Source organism: Paramormyrops kingsleyae, chromosome 21 (genome assembly GCF_048594095.1).
Source record: "Paramormyrops kingsleyae isolate MSU_618 chromosome 21, PKINGS_0.4, whole genome shotgun sequence".
Taxonomy (NCBI): domain Eukaryota; kingdom Metazoa; phylum Chordata; class Actinopteri; order Osteoglossiformes; family Mormyridae; genus Paramormyrops; species Paramormyrops kingsleyae.
In genome coordinates, this window is record NC_132817.1 from 2739645 (window position 1) to 2756896 (window position 17252).

The 17252-nt window shown below is 54.2% G+C and overlaps 1 protein-coding gene across 1 annotated transcript; it reads right to left on the reverse strand.

The window, feature by feature from the left end:
- Positions 1–755: 755 nt before the first annotated feature.
- usp33 (ubiquitin specific peptidase 33) lies at positions 756–16617 on the reverse strand. The gene is made up of 24 exons (XM_023815844.2): positions 16397–16617; positions 12427–12546; positions 12287–12340; positions 12140–12202; positions 9407–9559; positions 9166–9271; positions 8980–9049; positions 7340–7453; positions 7166–7244; positions 5965–6376; positions 5704–5844; positions 5443–5558; positions 5111–5280; positions 4870–4940; positions 4515–4548; positions 4376–4421; positions 4091–4271; positions 3691–3817; positions 3304–3473; positions 2984–3065; positions 2793–2901; positions 2323–2425; positions 2090–2158; positions 756–2008 (listed from the first exon to the last, which is right to left on the reverse strand). The coding sequence occupies exons 2-24, from the start codon at positions 12511–12513 to the stop codon at positions 1851–1853; spliced, it is 2715 nt and encodes a 904-aa protein (XP_023671612.1). The 5' UTR covers positions 12514–12546; positions 16397–16617; the 3' UTR covers positions 756–1850.
- Between the last annotated feature and the right edge of the window lie 635 nt (positions 16618–17252).

Here is a 17252-nt window from a genome sequence, read left to right on the forward strand (position 1 = left end):
GTCGGATGCACCTTAAGACAAACGTTATGCACTTACGCTGGTGGGGCATTTAAATGGCATTTGCATTTACTTAGGGCATCCAAATAAGGAGGTTTCGTGTTTGAAATCCTTCAAAGGGAAATATGACATTTAAAAACTATGTACGATGAGGTAGCAGGCCAAGTACACGTGGATTTCACAGGATAATGCTGAACATCGCTGGAAACTGTACGTGTTAATACATACCTGGTTCCGGCACTTTCTAGTTGGGGAAAAAATCATATAACACATTTTGCAGGCCCACACGACCTGGACACAGAACACAGACGCGGGCAGAAGAACATCTCAACAGAAGAAAATGTCGCTGTTTAAACGTACGACCTGGTGTCGGTAATTACCGTTGCACCTGTTATTGCAGGGAATTGCTGTGCGTTGTAGGGCTGGAGGTAACGTTGTTTTTTATATTTCATGTACGTATTTCAGTCTTCCAAGCAGTGTTGCAGAAATTGTGGACGAAGTCCATAAACTCGGTTGAATTACAAGCTGGATATGACGTACTTCACACACTGAGGAAGACTTAACAGCGACAGAAGTTTTCTTTCTACTGCTGGAAGTTTTTGAAACATTTTGTAAAGCATTGAATTGCTGTACACAGAAGGTAGTTTAATTAAAACATGCAATAAAAAAATCCTGAAGTACAGGCACACATTTTAGTCGGATTTCCTATAGTATACAGCATGGTCAGCAAACGCGAAAACAAACATGCATACAACTGCTTTACCTTTGAACATTCTGCACTCAGTGTTTCCAGCTATTTATTTGCAACAGCGTAAATCACTTCATACATAAAGTATTGCAATTTTATATTACGGTCTTACAGTACACAGGTATTCAAAGCGTAGACGAGTTGGTCACCGTCTTTAAATCAACAAAACCATTTCCATATTTTAATAGCATCGGGCAGCTAAAATATTACTATTTATAAAGCATTCACGTGATTTTCTTGTGAGAGAACTTTCACACCCCGATCGCCGTTATGTGCATCGTGCCCATACATATGTAATGCCTTTGCTTAAGATCGAAACAGTGAGAAATCGCTGGATCTGTCGAGGTCATTATGTATTCTATACATATAATTTCACTTACAAGACAGCTGCAGTTTTGCTTAAGTTAACATTATGCTGGAAGCAGAAGCAATATTTACATGCAAATCAACATAACCGCTCACGACCCACAACGTTCTGGCAGCCAGAGAACTTGTTAAACTCACTTGTACGTGTAAGTTAAGCATGCTTCTGCTGAGCTTCCCTACAAAACTCTATAACCGGCGCATTAAACTACAGCCTTCGGAGTTACGTGACGTGAGACGGGGATCCCGCTCCCGGGCCACGTGGGCGCCTTCGATTCTTACACAGTACAGTGCAAAATTACGGTCTTTCCTGAGACTACTTAAGTACTTAGTATCCCTTGGTAATCTGTAGATTTTGATTAAGCATTTTTCCCCTTATGCTAACCACTTTCTACAGGACACATTAAGAGTTGGGGGCTCATCTACAGAGGCTTGTTACCCTTGGTGAGCACTCACAGGGTAACACGCTCCATTTGGTCTGTGGGAAAGAAACATGGTAATGATACATGTTCAGCTGCACCAAGTTAAATACACGGCTTACTAGCCCACCTCCGTGGCTACCTGTAGTCCTCCGCGGTAATAAAAAGGATATATACACATCACAAAATGTACCATGGCGGTATCTATTCCTCGCATTCACTGTAATTTACGGAATGGTGGGGACATGCCTTTGAGTGCTTCTCCAAATAAAAAGTCAAGTGCAAAATAAAAGTGTTTTCGGCCCGGCGTCTGGTGGGCAGGGCTAAAGCGAGCGGGTCTCCACCTCGATCTTCTCCTCCGCCTGCGATGGCTCAGACTCCGCCTGGCTCACGTTTGGCCGCAATGTCACCACCGGCCCCCCACCGTAGATCGAATTCAGGAAGTTCCACGTCTCCTCAGAGATCTGCCCCGAATCTGCCCCTGTCAGGGCAGAAAGGAGACTACATGAGAAGGGCGCCACCCTGTGGCTACCTGCCCTGGGTCGCGGCGGTATAGCGTTACCTTGCTTCAGTGTGAGATGCCCGTTCTTGTTCACCGCGATCTTAGTGTTGTCGATGGGCCCAGGCAAATCTGCAGCAAGAGAGGGCAGCGTTTCTCACGTCAGACCAGGCAGCTTACTGACTCTCACCTTAATTAAAACGAGTCCCTCGCACGGGAGCCGAGTCGGCATTAGGAGTGCCCTGAGGTGACCTCAGCACCTCCGCGCTGGCTGACGAGGGGGGCGGGACACTTACTGTTGTCCTTGCCTTTGACGAAGCCCTCCCACTCACGAAACCAGTGCATGCTGATGCAATAGATGACGGCGGGAGATTCCTCCTCCTGGAAGGCTTTATTCAGCTGGGGACAAGGAGGGTGGAGTCTGTGCGTTACCATGGCAGCAGGACCCCCACGCGGCTTGGGAAGGCCCCGCCCCCATTCCGCGTGACGGAAGGCACGATAAACACACCACCCTCTGTACAGTGACCCTTTCATCTTTTTGGATTATGCATTTTCTCCATTAATGTACTTCATCTATGGTTATACATGCCAATTACTAATACTTAATATTAATTTTCTTAAATCTTTCTTCATTCTGTTACCAGCATCTGTAACATTAATTTTAATTACCCAGTTACTATTTACATAATTTTCCCGTGTCAGTCATCACAGGGCCGCAAACTGAGCGCCTAGGGGTGGAAGTACCGGCGCATTCCTGAGCTCGTACCCGAACAAACATATCGAGCTCTGCCTTCCGTCTCTTCTCCAGCTTCTCGATCTCCATTTGGCAGGCGTGGCAGACATAGAGATGATTGACAGCTGGTCCTCCTCCGTACCTGAGGGCCGGGACTCAGACAGGTCATAAGGCGCGTCATTTGCGGCCCGTCCCCCCCAGCGGTGCTCGTCAGAGAGCCTCACCTGCTGTACAGGTGGTCCCACACGTTCTGGGGGAGCATCAGCACGAGGTCATCAATGTAGGACGCTTTGTGGGGGGGGACGCCTGGCAGACAGGAGCAACACACGTGTCAGTATGGACACCCGGGCACTGTACTCCACTGACAGCACCAGGGACGCAGAAAGTTACAGAAGGTCTAAGAAGGTCATCGAACCTGCAGCATCTTCTGCAGACATCGCTGCCTCCCATGACAGGCGTGTCAGGTAACCCCGATGACCTCCAACCCAAAAGCAAATCACGCTTCCAGCCAATAAGCACGGCCCAAGCCGAGAGCGTGCCTCACCTCCGTGGGAGCACAGGAAGTCGTTGTTGGAGATGGGCCCCGGCTCTGCGAAGGTCTTGAACTTGTTGAGCCACTGGCGTGAGATGTAGAACTGCAGCAGGCTGGGCTCCGCCATGCTGAGCAGGCCCGACACTCGCCGGCGCTCCTTCACGGCGTCCTCGTTGCTCTTCCTGCACGTGCCGGCCAGAAGACGTTCAGGCCCCCCCACTCCCCGAAACGTGCTAACGCAGGGCTTATTTCCATAACATTTATCGCTATGAGCAACAGCAAGACCCATTATGATGAAGAGCGTGAGGCTGTAGCCACGCCCATGGCCAGCCATGTGACCACATCCTACTCTGTCATTGGTCGGCTCGAGCCGCCCCCCCCCCCCCCATCACTTCTTACTTGTAAAAGAGAACGTAGGCCTCCGCATTCTGCACACATGACTCTGGGACCTCGGTCACGCTCTGGTCATCGAACTCGTACCACAGGTTATTCAAGTCATTGTGGCAATAAGCGGTGTAGTGTCCGCCTGCAGGGGCAGAGAGACGTGGTCGGTGAGGGCGGGGGTCCGGGAGCAGGGCACGCCCACACAGAACCAGGGGGCGAACAGAATTTATTACAGCCTTGGTTCTATTTTTAAACACAGCACACACTGCTATAAATAGAAGCACAGGCTTCTATCTGACGGAAGGACTTAAAAAGGCACTATTACAAAAAAAATGAAGGAAGGCCAGAGTGAGACAGGATCCGGGTCCCCGACAGGATGCCTGTGGGCCCCCCCTCCCCCTCAGGCTGCACTCACTGCTTGCAGTGCCGTGGTGACAGATGACAGACAGCAGGTCGTAGCTGGTAATATGGGCGGAGCTGTCCTTGGCGAGAAAGGGCTGCATATCAAGGCCGGCCAGCGGGAAGGAGACGTGCGTGCTGATCTTGGTGGAAAACATGAGCTCGTGCCGGAAGCGCTTTAGGTGGATGCACAGGATCTGGGGGGGTGGGGTGTGGGTGGGGGAGGGGGCGAGAGGAGTGATACAGCTCAGATACACAGAGACAGAGGGCAGGAGGCTCGCTAAAGGCCAGGAACACTCACCTCCGGAAGACTCTGCACTTTGCAGAACTTAACTCCGTTCCGTAACCTGGCAACAAGCACAGAACCACCATGTTCAGTACAAAGACACCGTAAATCAGCATTAAAGCCAAAATTCGCATACAAATATACAAAGACTCACTTCTTGCACTTTTCACAACTGTACATGTTATCGCCTGGAAAAGACACAGGAGCATCAATGAGTCACAACATTCTGCAGTTCAAGCTAACCCACCAGGGGGCAGTACTGAGCAGCTAGGCCGCTCTCTTCCACGTCCAGCACCTGCAAACGTCCCCATCGCTTCTGTTCTGTAACAGATTTTACTGCTGTCGTTTATGGCCATGTTCTGACACACCTTCTGATAAAATCTGTCATCTCGTCGATGTGGGATCCTCACTTCACCCCCCCCCCACCCCCACCATGGCTGGACTTCTTCGCTGGCTGCTGGAACGTAATTATCTTAGCTCATTTTCAGACAGGGGAACGTCGGATTTACCTTTCAACTCGTCCCTGGCGAAGAAAGCAGCCAGGCAGTCCTGCAGCGTGACCACTGGACCCCAGAGCCAGCTGCCAGTGGGAGAGAAGGGGAAGGGCTGAGCCTGCGCACTGCACAACGGCACCTCCTCCAGGAAGGAGGACCACAGCAGGTAAACAAGGTGGGTGACCGTGGGGGGTTGGGGGGGGCTTGGCTGAGATCGGCATGGTGATTAATCTGCCTGTAGGGGTGGAGGGCTCACCTCTTTATGTACTCCATGACAATGGCGATCCAGCCCTGGGGGGCCTCTCCACACGAGCCGGCCTTCACCAGCGCCGTCTGGTGGCAGGAGGCAGAGTGTAGCTTGGCCAGGTCCTCCTTGCCAGGGATGGGCAGCGAGATATCCTGGAAGTTCTCCAGCGTCACGGACACCTGAAGAGCACAACCGAGCAGAAGGGAGATCTCCTCACTGTACCCAAATGCTGCCCCCACTGCCGGCGGGCTGCCAAGCGTGACATCATCAGAGCACACGCCAAACTGTAAACGCGGCTTCATTCCCCAGATTACCGGCCGCCCTCCCAAAACATGCCGTACCCGGTCACATGTTAGGCACTGCACGGAGCTGACGATAGTGCCGTCGAACACATCCGAGATCACACTGCGGTACCGCTTCTGCGTCCGGCTCTTGGGCGGAGTCAGTGAGGTCATTGCTGTGGACAGGAGAGGGCAGATCAGGGACGAGATGCTTGGCTTTAACTCCCAGGCCGCCATCAGACGGCTAGATTAGAGCAGAGATCGGGCTGATCAGCAGACTTTCTGATGCCCCTATGCCCCCACCCAGCAGCCAGACGCTACCTTTCTTGTGGGAGGTGCTGAGACCCGGCCAGCCCCCTGGGGCAGACTTAGGAGGGCTGCTGGATATTTTGGAACCGATCCCATCATGGGTGGTGGGGCTTTGCGGCCTGGAGGTGCTGATGTGGATGTCCAGGTAGCAGTCTGTGGGAGCGAGACAGAGGGAGGAGTGATCAGGGGGCACAAGGACCTCCAGAGCACGACCTCACTGTTACTGGGGGCTATTCGCATGCCCCCAGGTCTGAACACGAGGGTGGTCCCTACCTGATAGGCGGCCCTGCGTCTGCATCTTGACCGCCCCCTGGCTGCTGATGACGGGCGTGGCCTCGGCAGCCGTGTCGATGTCCTTGTCGAGATCGTGGCTGCTGGCGCTGGCACGGTGCAGCTCGTTGATGAGGTTCTTCTCCTTCTGCCAGTCTCGGTTGTCCTGCACCTCCTCGGGAAGGAGCATCTCGGCCTCATTGGTGTCCTCCGCCACACGGGCCACCTCACTCTCCGCCCGCTCACTGCTGCCGCAGGAATCGCACGACTGGAAGTCGTTGTCTGACTGGCTATGGTCGTCCTCGGCCGCCTCGTCCATGGGGGTGGCGTGTGGAACCTCCTCGGTTTCCACCACCGCCTCCTTCAGCTCCTCGTGTAGCTGATCCATCAGACAGCGCAGGAACTCCTGCGAATCCTTGGTACCATGGAGCATGGACAGTTATGAGTGAATGATGCAAACTGAGCTCAACTTACTTGAATCTCTGCTTAGTCTGGAGCCACATTTGGGAGGTATCTCTGCTCATGGAAAGTCTTTTCTTAAATTACATAAAATTAACATGAAACAAAACTGAACTGAACACCAACTCCTTACATGCACCACCAGGGGGCCCCTTTGCACAGTGAGACATTCTCTCTCTCTCTCTCATTGGAGTTTCCATGGAGAGTCACAGGCCACCACAAAGGACCTCTGTCAGGAGATCCCTGCCTGTATGTCCGCTTGCCGGGACCCTGGGATCAGTGGCGTGGGGCAGGTGGCAGCCTATGGCCTCGGCTGCTTTTGTTTTGGGGGCTGTGCCCTTACTGGGACGGACCATAATCCGCATTTAGCAAGATTCTGGACGCTCCTGCTCTTATTACAAATCATTGCGGTAATTTAGAACCACGATCAGCCAGAGAGCCCCCACAGAAAAGCGCCCCCCATGACGAAACCCGAGGGCTGGACCCTGGTGACACAAGCCCCTTTATTTCTGCTGGTGTGGTAATTACTGGGGGGGTGGGGGAGAAGTTCATTGGACAGATGGAGCACCAGGAGAGAAACGTGCGGGGTGGGGGCAGCTCGGTTTGATGCGCTTGGTTACCCTGTTTTGGCTTGGGAACAACAGGCCAGGGAGGGGGCGGGATGAGGGGAAGGCGGGGCAAGAAGTAGAGTGAGAAGATGGTGGGGCAAGAAGTGGGGCAGGGACAAGGAGGCGTAGAGACACACCTGCTGTGAGTATCCACGGAACATGGGGTTCACGGTTTTTATCCCCTGGAAAAGGTTCGTGGGCACGACATAGCTGGGCCTGCAGGGGGAGGGGGGGGGTCAGTCAGACACTGGATATGGCAGTTCTGGTGGTGGGGGGGGGGGGGGGGGGGGGGGGTACCACAGGGGCCATACCTGTTCTTATGCCACAGGTCACACACCAACTTCTGGTAGCTCTTACAGAGTGCGGGTTTCTTTTCTGTCCGGACCAGGCCTCCGCAGTCGACGAAAAACTGGGTTAGCGGGGGGCTGGGGGGGGGCAGAGGTCAATCAGAAGTCAATCAGAGGTCAAAGGGACATAGGCCGCCCTCTTCCAAAATGCCCTTTATCCAACTAAACAGTCCACTGAGGGCATAAGTGCTGGATAGATTCCTAAATTACCTAGTTTCCACCAACACGGAGTGCCAGTGCTGGACTGGTTCTGGCTTAGTGCCTTTTGAGAACCAGCCTGCGTTTCCACCGGTTTTAAAAAAGAACGGAACAGAAATGTTACGCATGCGGAAGTGAAAGTGAGGTGAAGGTTTACCTGGATTTAGCTTTTTGGATTTATTTTGCTAAACCGAAAAAAAAGTTCTCAGAGTATCACTCATTGCTCCCAGTCTCTATTGCCTGTATCCATTCGTCTCCTTAAACACCACAATATTTTATTTATTCAAACCTGTGACATACTTGTGCTTTATTGTTAAACATATTTAGACTTCATTAAATCTGGTCAGGAGATAATTTTTTTTATTCTGTGAAAAACAAAAAAATCAGTGTAACGTCAAATGTAACGTTGCATCATTTATGTCAGGGGTGGCCAGTCTTATCCGCAAAGGGCCAGTGTGTACTGCGGCTTTGGCTGCCCACCCCTGATTTATGTGGATTATATAAGCGTCTTGCTGCAAGTCAATATTTTACATAAAATATCTTATTTTCTACAAATACAATCCATACTATTTTATGACATTTTGTCTTCGTAACGGCTCCCCTGTCTGTGTGTGTTAGTTTATTCTCATTTGTTGGCCAGGACCATTTTTTTGCCGTGGAAATGCATAGAACCAGTGCTGGACTGGGGAAAAGTCTGACACCAGCACCACGCTGGGGAAACAAGGCTAATGACATGCTGCCCTTACTGGGAATCAGAAACTGGAGACAAGAGCTCAGCACAGGGACAGAGGCTCACATGCTGCACGCACCAGGACATGTACCAGTACACACACATGCTGCACGCACCAGCACACACACATGCTGCACGCACCAGCACACGCACAGCGCTCTGCCACAAGACCAAGAGGCCAAGGACTGGCACAGCCGAGCCAAACAGCACTCACACACAGGAGTCCTCCGTTCCTTGCTCAGAATTCTCTATAAAGCAGCCGTCCCTGCACACCTCTGGCCTGCTTCCGGGAAGCCGCCAGGGAACAGAGGCCTACAGTGCTAAGGGGTCCAGAGTACAGCAGCAAGCATTCCGATAGCGTGCAGTTCAGGGGCGGGCAGCCAAAGCCGCACCCCAGGACACACACTCAGTCCCACAGCGATTGGCCACGATAACAGACAGGTTGATAATAAGCAGTGCAAAGGGTGCTAACGTGAGGAGAGCCATGGCACTTAAAGCGGGTGTAGGCCTTTACACTGGCATTAGCGGCTATTACAACACAAATGCAGCTAGTAGCATTAGCTACTGCGACAGCATTATCAATGCGTTAGCAGGTTCAATGACACTGATGTTTCTAGCAGCTGAAGTTCCTCAGTTATTAGCAGCGTTAGCAGCACCGTCAGACGCGGCAGCCTACCAGTTGGAGAGGGCCTGAAGGGCAGCATTCATATAGCAGGTGTTCCCGATATTCTTCAGCCCAGTCAGGCCTGGAAGGAAAGCACATTTAGGGGTCACTGGGCTGGGCTGCTACGGTGCACATTTCCACAGGTCCTGGATCAGTCTGGCTGGCCTTGTGAAGGCTGCGCTGACCGGGCTCTCCTACCGCGTGTCCGGAGCTCGTCCTCATCTTCCATCTCGGTGTCCAGGTCATCGCAGACAGCTGCTGGCGGGGCCCGCAGGGCAGGGCTCCCGAGGACCCTGGGGGCCTCCTGGCGGGAGTGAGATACCCCAGGCGCAAAGTCAGAATTCGGGGGAGTTTGAGGTTTTTTCTGGCACCTGAATAAACACCTACTTCCAGAAATCACCCTGTGAGCTTCCTACACACTGAGGAGGATGCTGCGTACCTGGGGGCTGTGCTGGGCAGGGGGGGGCGGGGGCCTGCAAGGCGACGCGGGCGAGCGGGAGCCCAGCTTGCGTTCCAGGAAGACCTCCTTCCTGCAGGCGTAGCACCAAACGCGCAGCGTGGTCAGGTTCACCGTCAGGTTGTGGTGAGTCTCCTGTGGGGGGTGCAATCGTATCAAACACGCAACTATGAGGGAAAACTGGCCGATTCTGGCGGCTCCCTCCTGCACCCGCACCCCTCTGAGGCCTGTGAGGCGAAGCTGGGGGCCGTTCTGATCCGAGGGGGGGCGGGATTCCCTCAGGACTCCAGCGAAGGGCTGCCTGTCTGCTCTGGCCATGATATTTAACATGATATTTAATACCTTTAGTTTCACTGGCAATGCTACTGCTTCTGAACACAAGGCTCGGGAAAGCCTTCTGGGTAAGGGGGGGGTTTAGGGCTACAGGAGACACACAGCAGCATCCAGCCCTAGGCATCAGTAAGGCCCTCTCTGCACTTTTTGAAAGGATGACACCAAAAGATGGCGATGGAAGCTGTCTGGCAGGCACGGCTGCACAGGCAGAAAGGGCCCGTACCCACAGCTGCGCAGGCAGACATGACCCCTACCCACAGCTGCGCAGGCAGACAGCCCAGCAGCCCTCAGATTAAAGTCCCTGCATTATTAATGCTGTGATATCAGCTTTCAGGATGCCATTAGCAGCAGGCAGAGTTTCGGCCACCCGAAGAGCCCAAGGGGACAGCTCAGTGCTGCCCCCTTCTGGCAGGTCTGTCCTTCATCCAGTCAGACTCAGCAGCAACTCTAACAGCTCTGACAACTGTCCCCGCGCGCACCAAAGCCATGCCTGCCCTTTCCCAGTGCGTACCAAAGCCATCCCTGCCCTTTCCCAGTGCGTACCAAAGCCATCCCTGCCCTTTCCCAGTGCGCACCAAAGCCATCCCTGCCCTTTCCCAGTGCGTACGAAAACAGCCCTCACTTTGTCCCCTCTCCGTCAGCGCGCATGCCGCGACCGTCCACGTCCCCCCGCCCGCCCGCGCGCACCGCGACCGTCCCCCCGCCCGCGCGCACCGCGACCGTCCCCCCGCCCGCACGTGCCGCGACCGTCCCAGTCCCCCCGCGTGCCACAACCGTCCCCATCCCCTACTAAAACAGTGCCCACCTCAGGACTCTCCTCCCTACCCTGCTGCTGTATCTCCGCTCATCCTACCATCAGAACCAGCACCAGCCTGCAGTCACCTGCCTGCCCTCTGAATTGAGCCTCAAGTCTTAAAATTTGGACTGTATAAATTAAGATTTTGCCATCTTGCTCATTTGACTTCCTCTACCGGCCCCTGGAGGTTGGGCTCCCCCTCTGAGTCTGGTTCCTCCCAAGGTTTTTCCTTGCCACTGTCACCTCTGGCTGCTCACAGGGGGCTTTGGGCAGGGGTAATGTAAAGGGCTTTGGGATAATGTAATGAGAAAATGTACTATACAGACTTTCCTCTACTTACAAACTTTCAACTTACAAACTTTCAGACATACGAACGAAGAGGACTGTAAGTCCAAATTGTGTTCATTGGGCTCCCGTTTCCTGTATGCGAGATCATTTATTTTTTCTGCCTGCCAATTCCGCCTAGTACGACTTCTGATTGCTACTCCCGTCGCGCAGCAGCGTAGCATGCGGACTCCCAGCATCCTAGTTATTTGTTCTTGTGTATACCCTTAAAACGATGTTAAATAAAGACTTACGAACATTTCAAGTTACGAATGGCCGTTCGGAACGCATCTCTTTTACAAGCAAACTGAACTGGAAAAATAACAGAACTCACTTGAAATGAGTGAAACCGCTTAGATTTCCATGTTTGGGAGAGGTGTGCAGAGCAGCCCTGTACAGCCCAGGCTACACTGCCACCAGGCATTGGGGTTAGAAGAAATCAGTTAGCAAAAAGAAAGATCATCTCCGTTCCCGCTGTTACCGGGGGAACACCGTGAAGATCATCTCCGTTCCCGCTGTTACCGGGGGAACACCGTGAAGATCATCTCCGTTCCCGCTGTTACCGGGGGAACACCGTGAAGATCATCTCCGTTCCCGCTGTTACCGGGGGAAACACCGTGAAGATCATCTCCGTTCCCGCTGTTACCGGGGGAAACACCGTGAAGATCATCTCCGTTCCCGCTGTTACCGGGGGAGCACCGTGAAGATCATCTCCGTTCCCGCTGTTACCGGGGGAACACCGTGAATCTCCGTTCCTGCCATCAGGGTGGGGGCGGTCATCCCTGACAGCGGAACACCCTCATTAAAGGGAGGATCCTAATTAATCCTAATTTTGCACATTGCTGGTGGGCATTTCTGGGGGGGCCCACAGGGTCCTGGGTGTGGGCAACGTGATTCACACCTCTCAGGGACTGGTGCCCCACATGGACCTGATAAGAAAATCTTTCTAGAAAAGACCTGAACCAGGCAGAATAAAAGGAACATAGCGCCTCCCAGGGGAAATGATGTGAATTATTTATGTCCAGGGCACAGGCTGCTCAGCAGCTCACAGAGGGCTTATGGAAATCCTGCCTGCTTCAGCTTCCAGCGCTTGGGAAAAGCAGCTCCACGTCGCAGATGAAAGGTGGTGCCTTCAGGGTCAAAGGCTGGGATCAGACGGGGTTTTTCCTGCAGGCTGGCAGGGGCCTCCTGACGGAGCAGCCGGTGTGTGTGTGTGTGTGTGTGTGTGTGTGTACATGCAGACAGTCACTCCACACGCTCACCTGCGAGTGCACGGTGCTGTGGTCCACGTGTGACTCCCCACAGCCCACGTACACACAGCCGTTCTGAGGATACACAAGAGAGGCATCAGTCTCAATGCATCTGCATGTCACATGACTGACTCTCACAGCCCCTCCCCCCCTACTCACCTGCAGACAGGCCCACAAGTTGGGTCCCCCCACCTTACAGTCCTGGCATTGTCCCTGCAAACAAACAGATGCAGGTCAGACCTCCACCCGTTCCGGGCTGTGCGGGGGCCACGGCCCATGAGGCCTCATAGCCGACTCACATGGGATTTCTGGATGAGCTCCTCCTTGGTGACCTCCCCCACGCACTGCAGGTGGGGGCAGTCGCTGCTACCCCCAGGCGCAGACATCTTTGCCGCGGTGGTGCCGGACTGCTGGGGTCACTGGGGAGAGGTACAAAGCCGTCGTTATGCACACGAGCCGCAACAGGTAGAGAAGCAAAATCGCAGGAAGGCCAGTTGCTGATTTCACCAGATGGGCGGTTTGCTTCCGCAAAAGCGGCAGACAGACAGACAGACATCCAGCTAAACACTTCGCTTCCTGGGTTCTGAAGCTACGAGCTTCTCTCCGGCAAATAGGAGAGCAGAGCTCACACAGAACCATCCCGTTCCCATCCTGACCCGCACGAACCCTGAGCTTGGGGACAGGCACAGTGAAGGGCTCCATTCTGACAGTGCCAGGGAACAGCAGGCAATTCAGCAAACAGGAAGGCGGGACTCGGCACACAGTGGCGGAGGAGCGAGGGGGGGAGGGAGACGAGGGGTGAGGGGGAGAGAGAGAGAGAGAGAGAGAGGAGGGGGGAGGGATGGTGGCCAGCATCACTGCTGGAATGAGGGTGCCATCTTCTATCTCTGCGCTGAGCAGCAGCAGTTGGAGTGGATCGGAACACACACAGCACCGGCGTCGGAGGAGTCGCTCTGCTCCTGCTGTCATGGCTCAGTGGGCCTTTCGGTAACCGTGAGTCCGGCCTACAGTCAGACACACGCTCACAAACATCGTCATCACCACCATCGTGACCCGCTGACACACACACCAGCCGGTCACGTGACCCGAAACGGGACAAGGCGCATGGAGCCCTAACCCACTGAATGGACCATACAGAAACTCACAACCACAACATCCCATCATTTATGCAGCTCCATGGAGATGGCAGTGAGACAGCAGCACAGCACAGCAGATCCAGGTCAGGCCACAGCAGGGGATTGTGGGAAAACACAAATATGCCACGCTTCAGTGCAGGATGAAGCAGATACAGGTGTCCGTGCCCCCAGCGTTGCAGATACGGCTGCTGGTGCCCTCCCGTGCCCCCCCCCATGTGCTGCACCTCCACATGTGTACTGCACAGGCAGCACTCCAGCACAGACTGCCATGGTAATACATCTACAAGGACATCCCCCTTAGGAAGTGTCCCCCGGCCGTCCTGGACTAAAGACAGAGTGTGGAGCAGAGTGGGCTGGGCACCATTAAACCAGCCAAGAATGGGGGGCACCAGCGCCACGTGTCCCCAGAGCCAGACAGATGGTCCAGCTACTCAAATGGTACAATTTTAGAAAAATGACAAATACTCCTGGCAAGGGCTAGTGCTGGGCTGGGGGATGGGGGCAGGAAGTGGCCCCGTCGCAGCAGAACAACCTCAGCTAGCCAGCTTCAGAAGCACCCCCCCGGCCAGCCCGGAGTGTGCAGGTCACCCAGCACCAGCGAAACAACCACTGGCTCTTATCTGCCGGGGCTGTCAAAGGGGGGCTTCATTTAGCAAAATTTTACTTTTAATGCCAGAATCTTTGCATGGCAAAAGCAGCCATGTGCAACAGCGAAACAGAGAGCGTGTTAAGGGAGGAAAACCCACTGAACACTCAGCATCGTGCTGGGCCGGCATCCACTGAACACTCAGCATCGTGCTGGGCCGGCATCCACTGAACACTCAGCATCGTGCTGGGCCGGCATCCACTGAACACTCAGCATCGTGCTGGGCCGGCATTGGCGAGATCCAGTCAGGTGCCACATGTCGGCAGGAGGAGCGAGCATGTAGGAGGAAATATACCACCAGGGAAGATGCCACTCCCCACTACTCCACACTACTCCCCACTACTCCCCGCCGCTCCACACTACTCCCCGCCGCTCCACACTACTCCCCGCCGCTCCACACTACTCCCCGCCGCTCCTGGTATGGCACACGTGAGGTTTCTGCCTGCACCGCGTCAGCATTCCCAGAGCACTCAGGGTTATGACCTTGTTTACTTAGAGATTATGTGAACATAAAGAGTTCAGCGACAGCGGGCTCATGGAAGGACAGCTGAGAAACACCACAGGCAGATAACGGATGTTATTAAGAGAAAAGAGGGCACAGAGGACAGTGCAAATTCGGGGGGGTTTAAGGACAGGGACTCGCCCTGGGAATTACACCAATGTTGTGCTGTAAAATTCAGTCCAGACAGCTCGGCAAGATGCATGTAATACACACTGTACATTTTGATTAAAGTTAGGGGCTGTGATCTTCACCATTTCTCCCGGCCCGGCAGCTGGGTGCATCCTGCCCCCCGTCTACACAGAGCCCATGGCAGCTTCGTGCACATGGGGCCTGTAGGTGGAACGTCTGCACAGAATAGCATCATAACCCTGACGCAGAACGTGTGGCGGCTTCGAGTACACAGGGCCTGCAGGTGGAACATCTGCACAAAACGGCATCGTCACCCTGACGCAGAACGCCTGGCGGCTTCGAGTACACAGGGCCTGCAAGTGGAACGTCTGCACAAAACGGCATCGTCACCCTGACGCAGAACACGTGGCGGCTTCGAGTACGCGGGGCCTGCAGGTGGAACGTCTGCACAGAACGGCATCGTCACCCTGACGCAGAACGCGTGACGGCTTCGAGTACACGGGGCCTGCAGGTGGAACGTCTGCACAAAACGGCATCGTCACCCTGACGCAGAACGCGTGGCGGCTTCGAGTACGCAGGGCCTGCAGCTGGAACGTCAGCACAGAACAGCATCATCACCCTGACATAAAATGCGTGGCGGCTTCAAGCATGCGGGGCCTGTAGGTGGAACATCTGCACAGAACAGCGTCATCACGCAGATGCAAGGACATCATGAGCATGGAGACAAAATCAAAGTGGGGCCCACCAGCAACATCGGGCTCCTCTATTGGTGTGGAGGCTACATCACGCATAAAGAGCTGTTAAAGGGGTGAATGTCAGTAGGAGAAACGCACACACACACCCGCCCCCCACCCACATAGCCCAGCGCAGCTCCCATGCCAGCAGGAGGAAGATCACACCTGTGTCGCCAGCGGGGGTCTTTAAGCATGTCATCATTACAGCACTGAATCCGGTGGCCCGCAGCCAAAGCCCGGGGATAAACAGCCCGAATCGGCACTCATTCAGGAGGGCCGCCACGGAGCAGGCAGCCCGATTTCATTCGCCTGACACAATGGGCGAGTTAGCACACGTTTTCAATGGTGCATTGAGCGAACGAGCCCGAAGCGGAGCCGGAACGGGCGGAGAGGGGAGCCCGCTTATCCCGCAAATTAGGGCTCGATTGTGTTTGCGTGCGACCCGGCAGCTTTGTGCCCAAAGACACCAACTCCTCAGATAAGAACAGCACTAAGACGCTGAGAAGAAGGCCGGACCGGTGGGTCCGGTTTTACTGATCTTAGAGGCTGGGTCTGCCCGACAGGGGTCGCGTATCTGAGACCCGCCATCCCTCCATTCTGAAGCCCCCATCCCTCCATTCGGGATCAGCAGGGCCGGCGACATCCCGGCACCAGCCGAGCTTCTGCAATGAAATGCCGGCGGCTGCAGCATTAAGGTGCGGGACCCGGTTAACCACACAGCCCCAGGACCCCGACCCGGTCCAACACCCAGGCCCGGTCCACGATGACCGGCCTACGCGGGGCACTACCTCCTGCCCTCAGGCTCCGTGCCGGCGCCTGGTGTCTTACTGCTTCACTAGACTGCCGTAACCGCCCGTCCGCCGGCCGGCAAGCACGGTAACATGGCGCGGTCCCGGTTCGGCCGGGTCCGCCAGCCCCGCCGCGGGGCCTCCGAGCGGTATTCGGTACATACTGAGACCGCAACCGTGGCAATGAAGCCAGAATCGAAGGCACAAAAACACACCATCATCCCGGCCCGAGATGACCGACCTCCACCCCGAGGGGGTCCGGGTGGCTTGTCGCCGAGTGGAGGCGTCGGAACACGGCCGCCCCTGCTCCCCGCCCCGCTATGCCCCGCCTTACCTCCCGAATAGAGAGCAGTCCGCTGCCTGCGTCGCTCAGCTCGCCGCCGCGTTGATCACCGGCTAGGCCGCGTCCGAGAAGCGATCCTCCCCAATTTTAAAGAAAAACAACCGGGAATCTTTCCAGGGCGGCGGTGACAGCTACGGATCTGGGCTTCCAGGTCGCTCTGCTCCGCCTTATGGTGTTACGAAGCAGCTCCTTCCGGTCCGGTGACAGCGCTGCGCCGCACTGCCACCTAGTGGCCGCCGACGATGCAGGGCCACTGTTCCCTACAGTATTACGATGGCGTAGCAAGCAGTGCTCCCTACCGTACGGTGATGGTGTGGCACGCAGTGACCCTGGCAGCGGCGCGTTGTCACCGCCCGAACGCCACTGAGCTGTCACACACCCCTGCCCCAGCGCCCCCAGGTGGTGCATTTGTTGAAATGAAACCTTTAAAAAAAAAAAAAAAAAAAAAAAAACACAGACGCGCTAAAACGAAAACGTATAAAAAAAGGATACTTCACGCAGAAATGTCCTAATTATTTTTTACAAAGAAAGGGTTTTTTTCTCGATTATAGTGAGCACGCACAAACATTTCCATTCAAATCATATAGTAAACTAAGTGGTCTAATAAATTATTATGACGATTCGTTTATAATGATTTAGATCAAAATCTATTATAATAGGGTTGTCAGTTTTGTCAGCAGGCAGGAATGAGATTTTTTTATTCGAGTTAAATCTGTACACCATTTACATGTATGTAACAGTTTAATTACCTTGTAAATAGTCTGTATGGTTTGCAAACTACTCCAACGCTTTTTAAACTTTAGGATTATAATGGAATAATATAGATTTGCTGTAAGTTTTCTTGAAT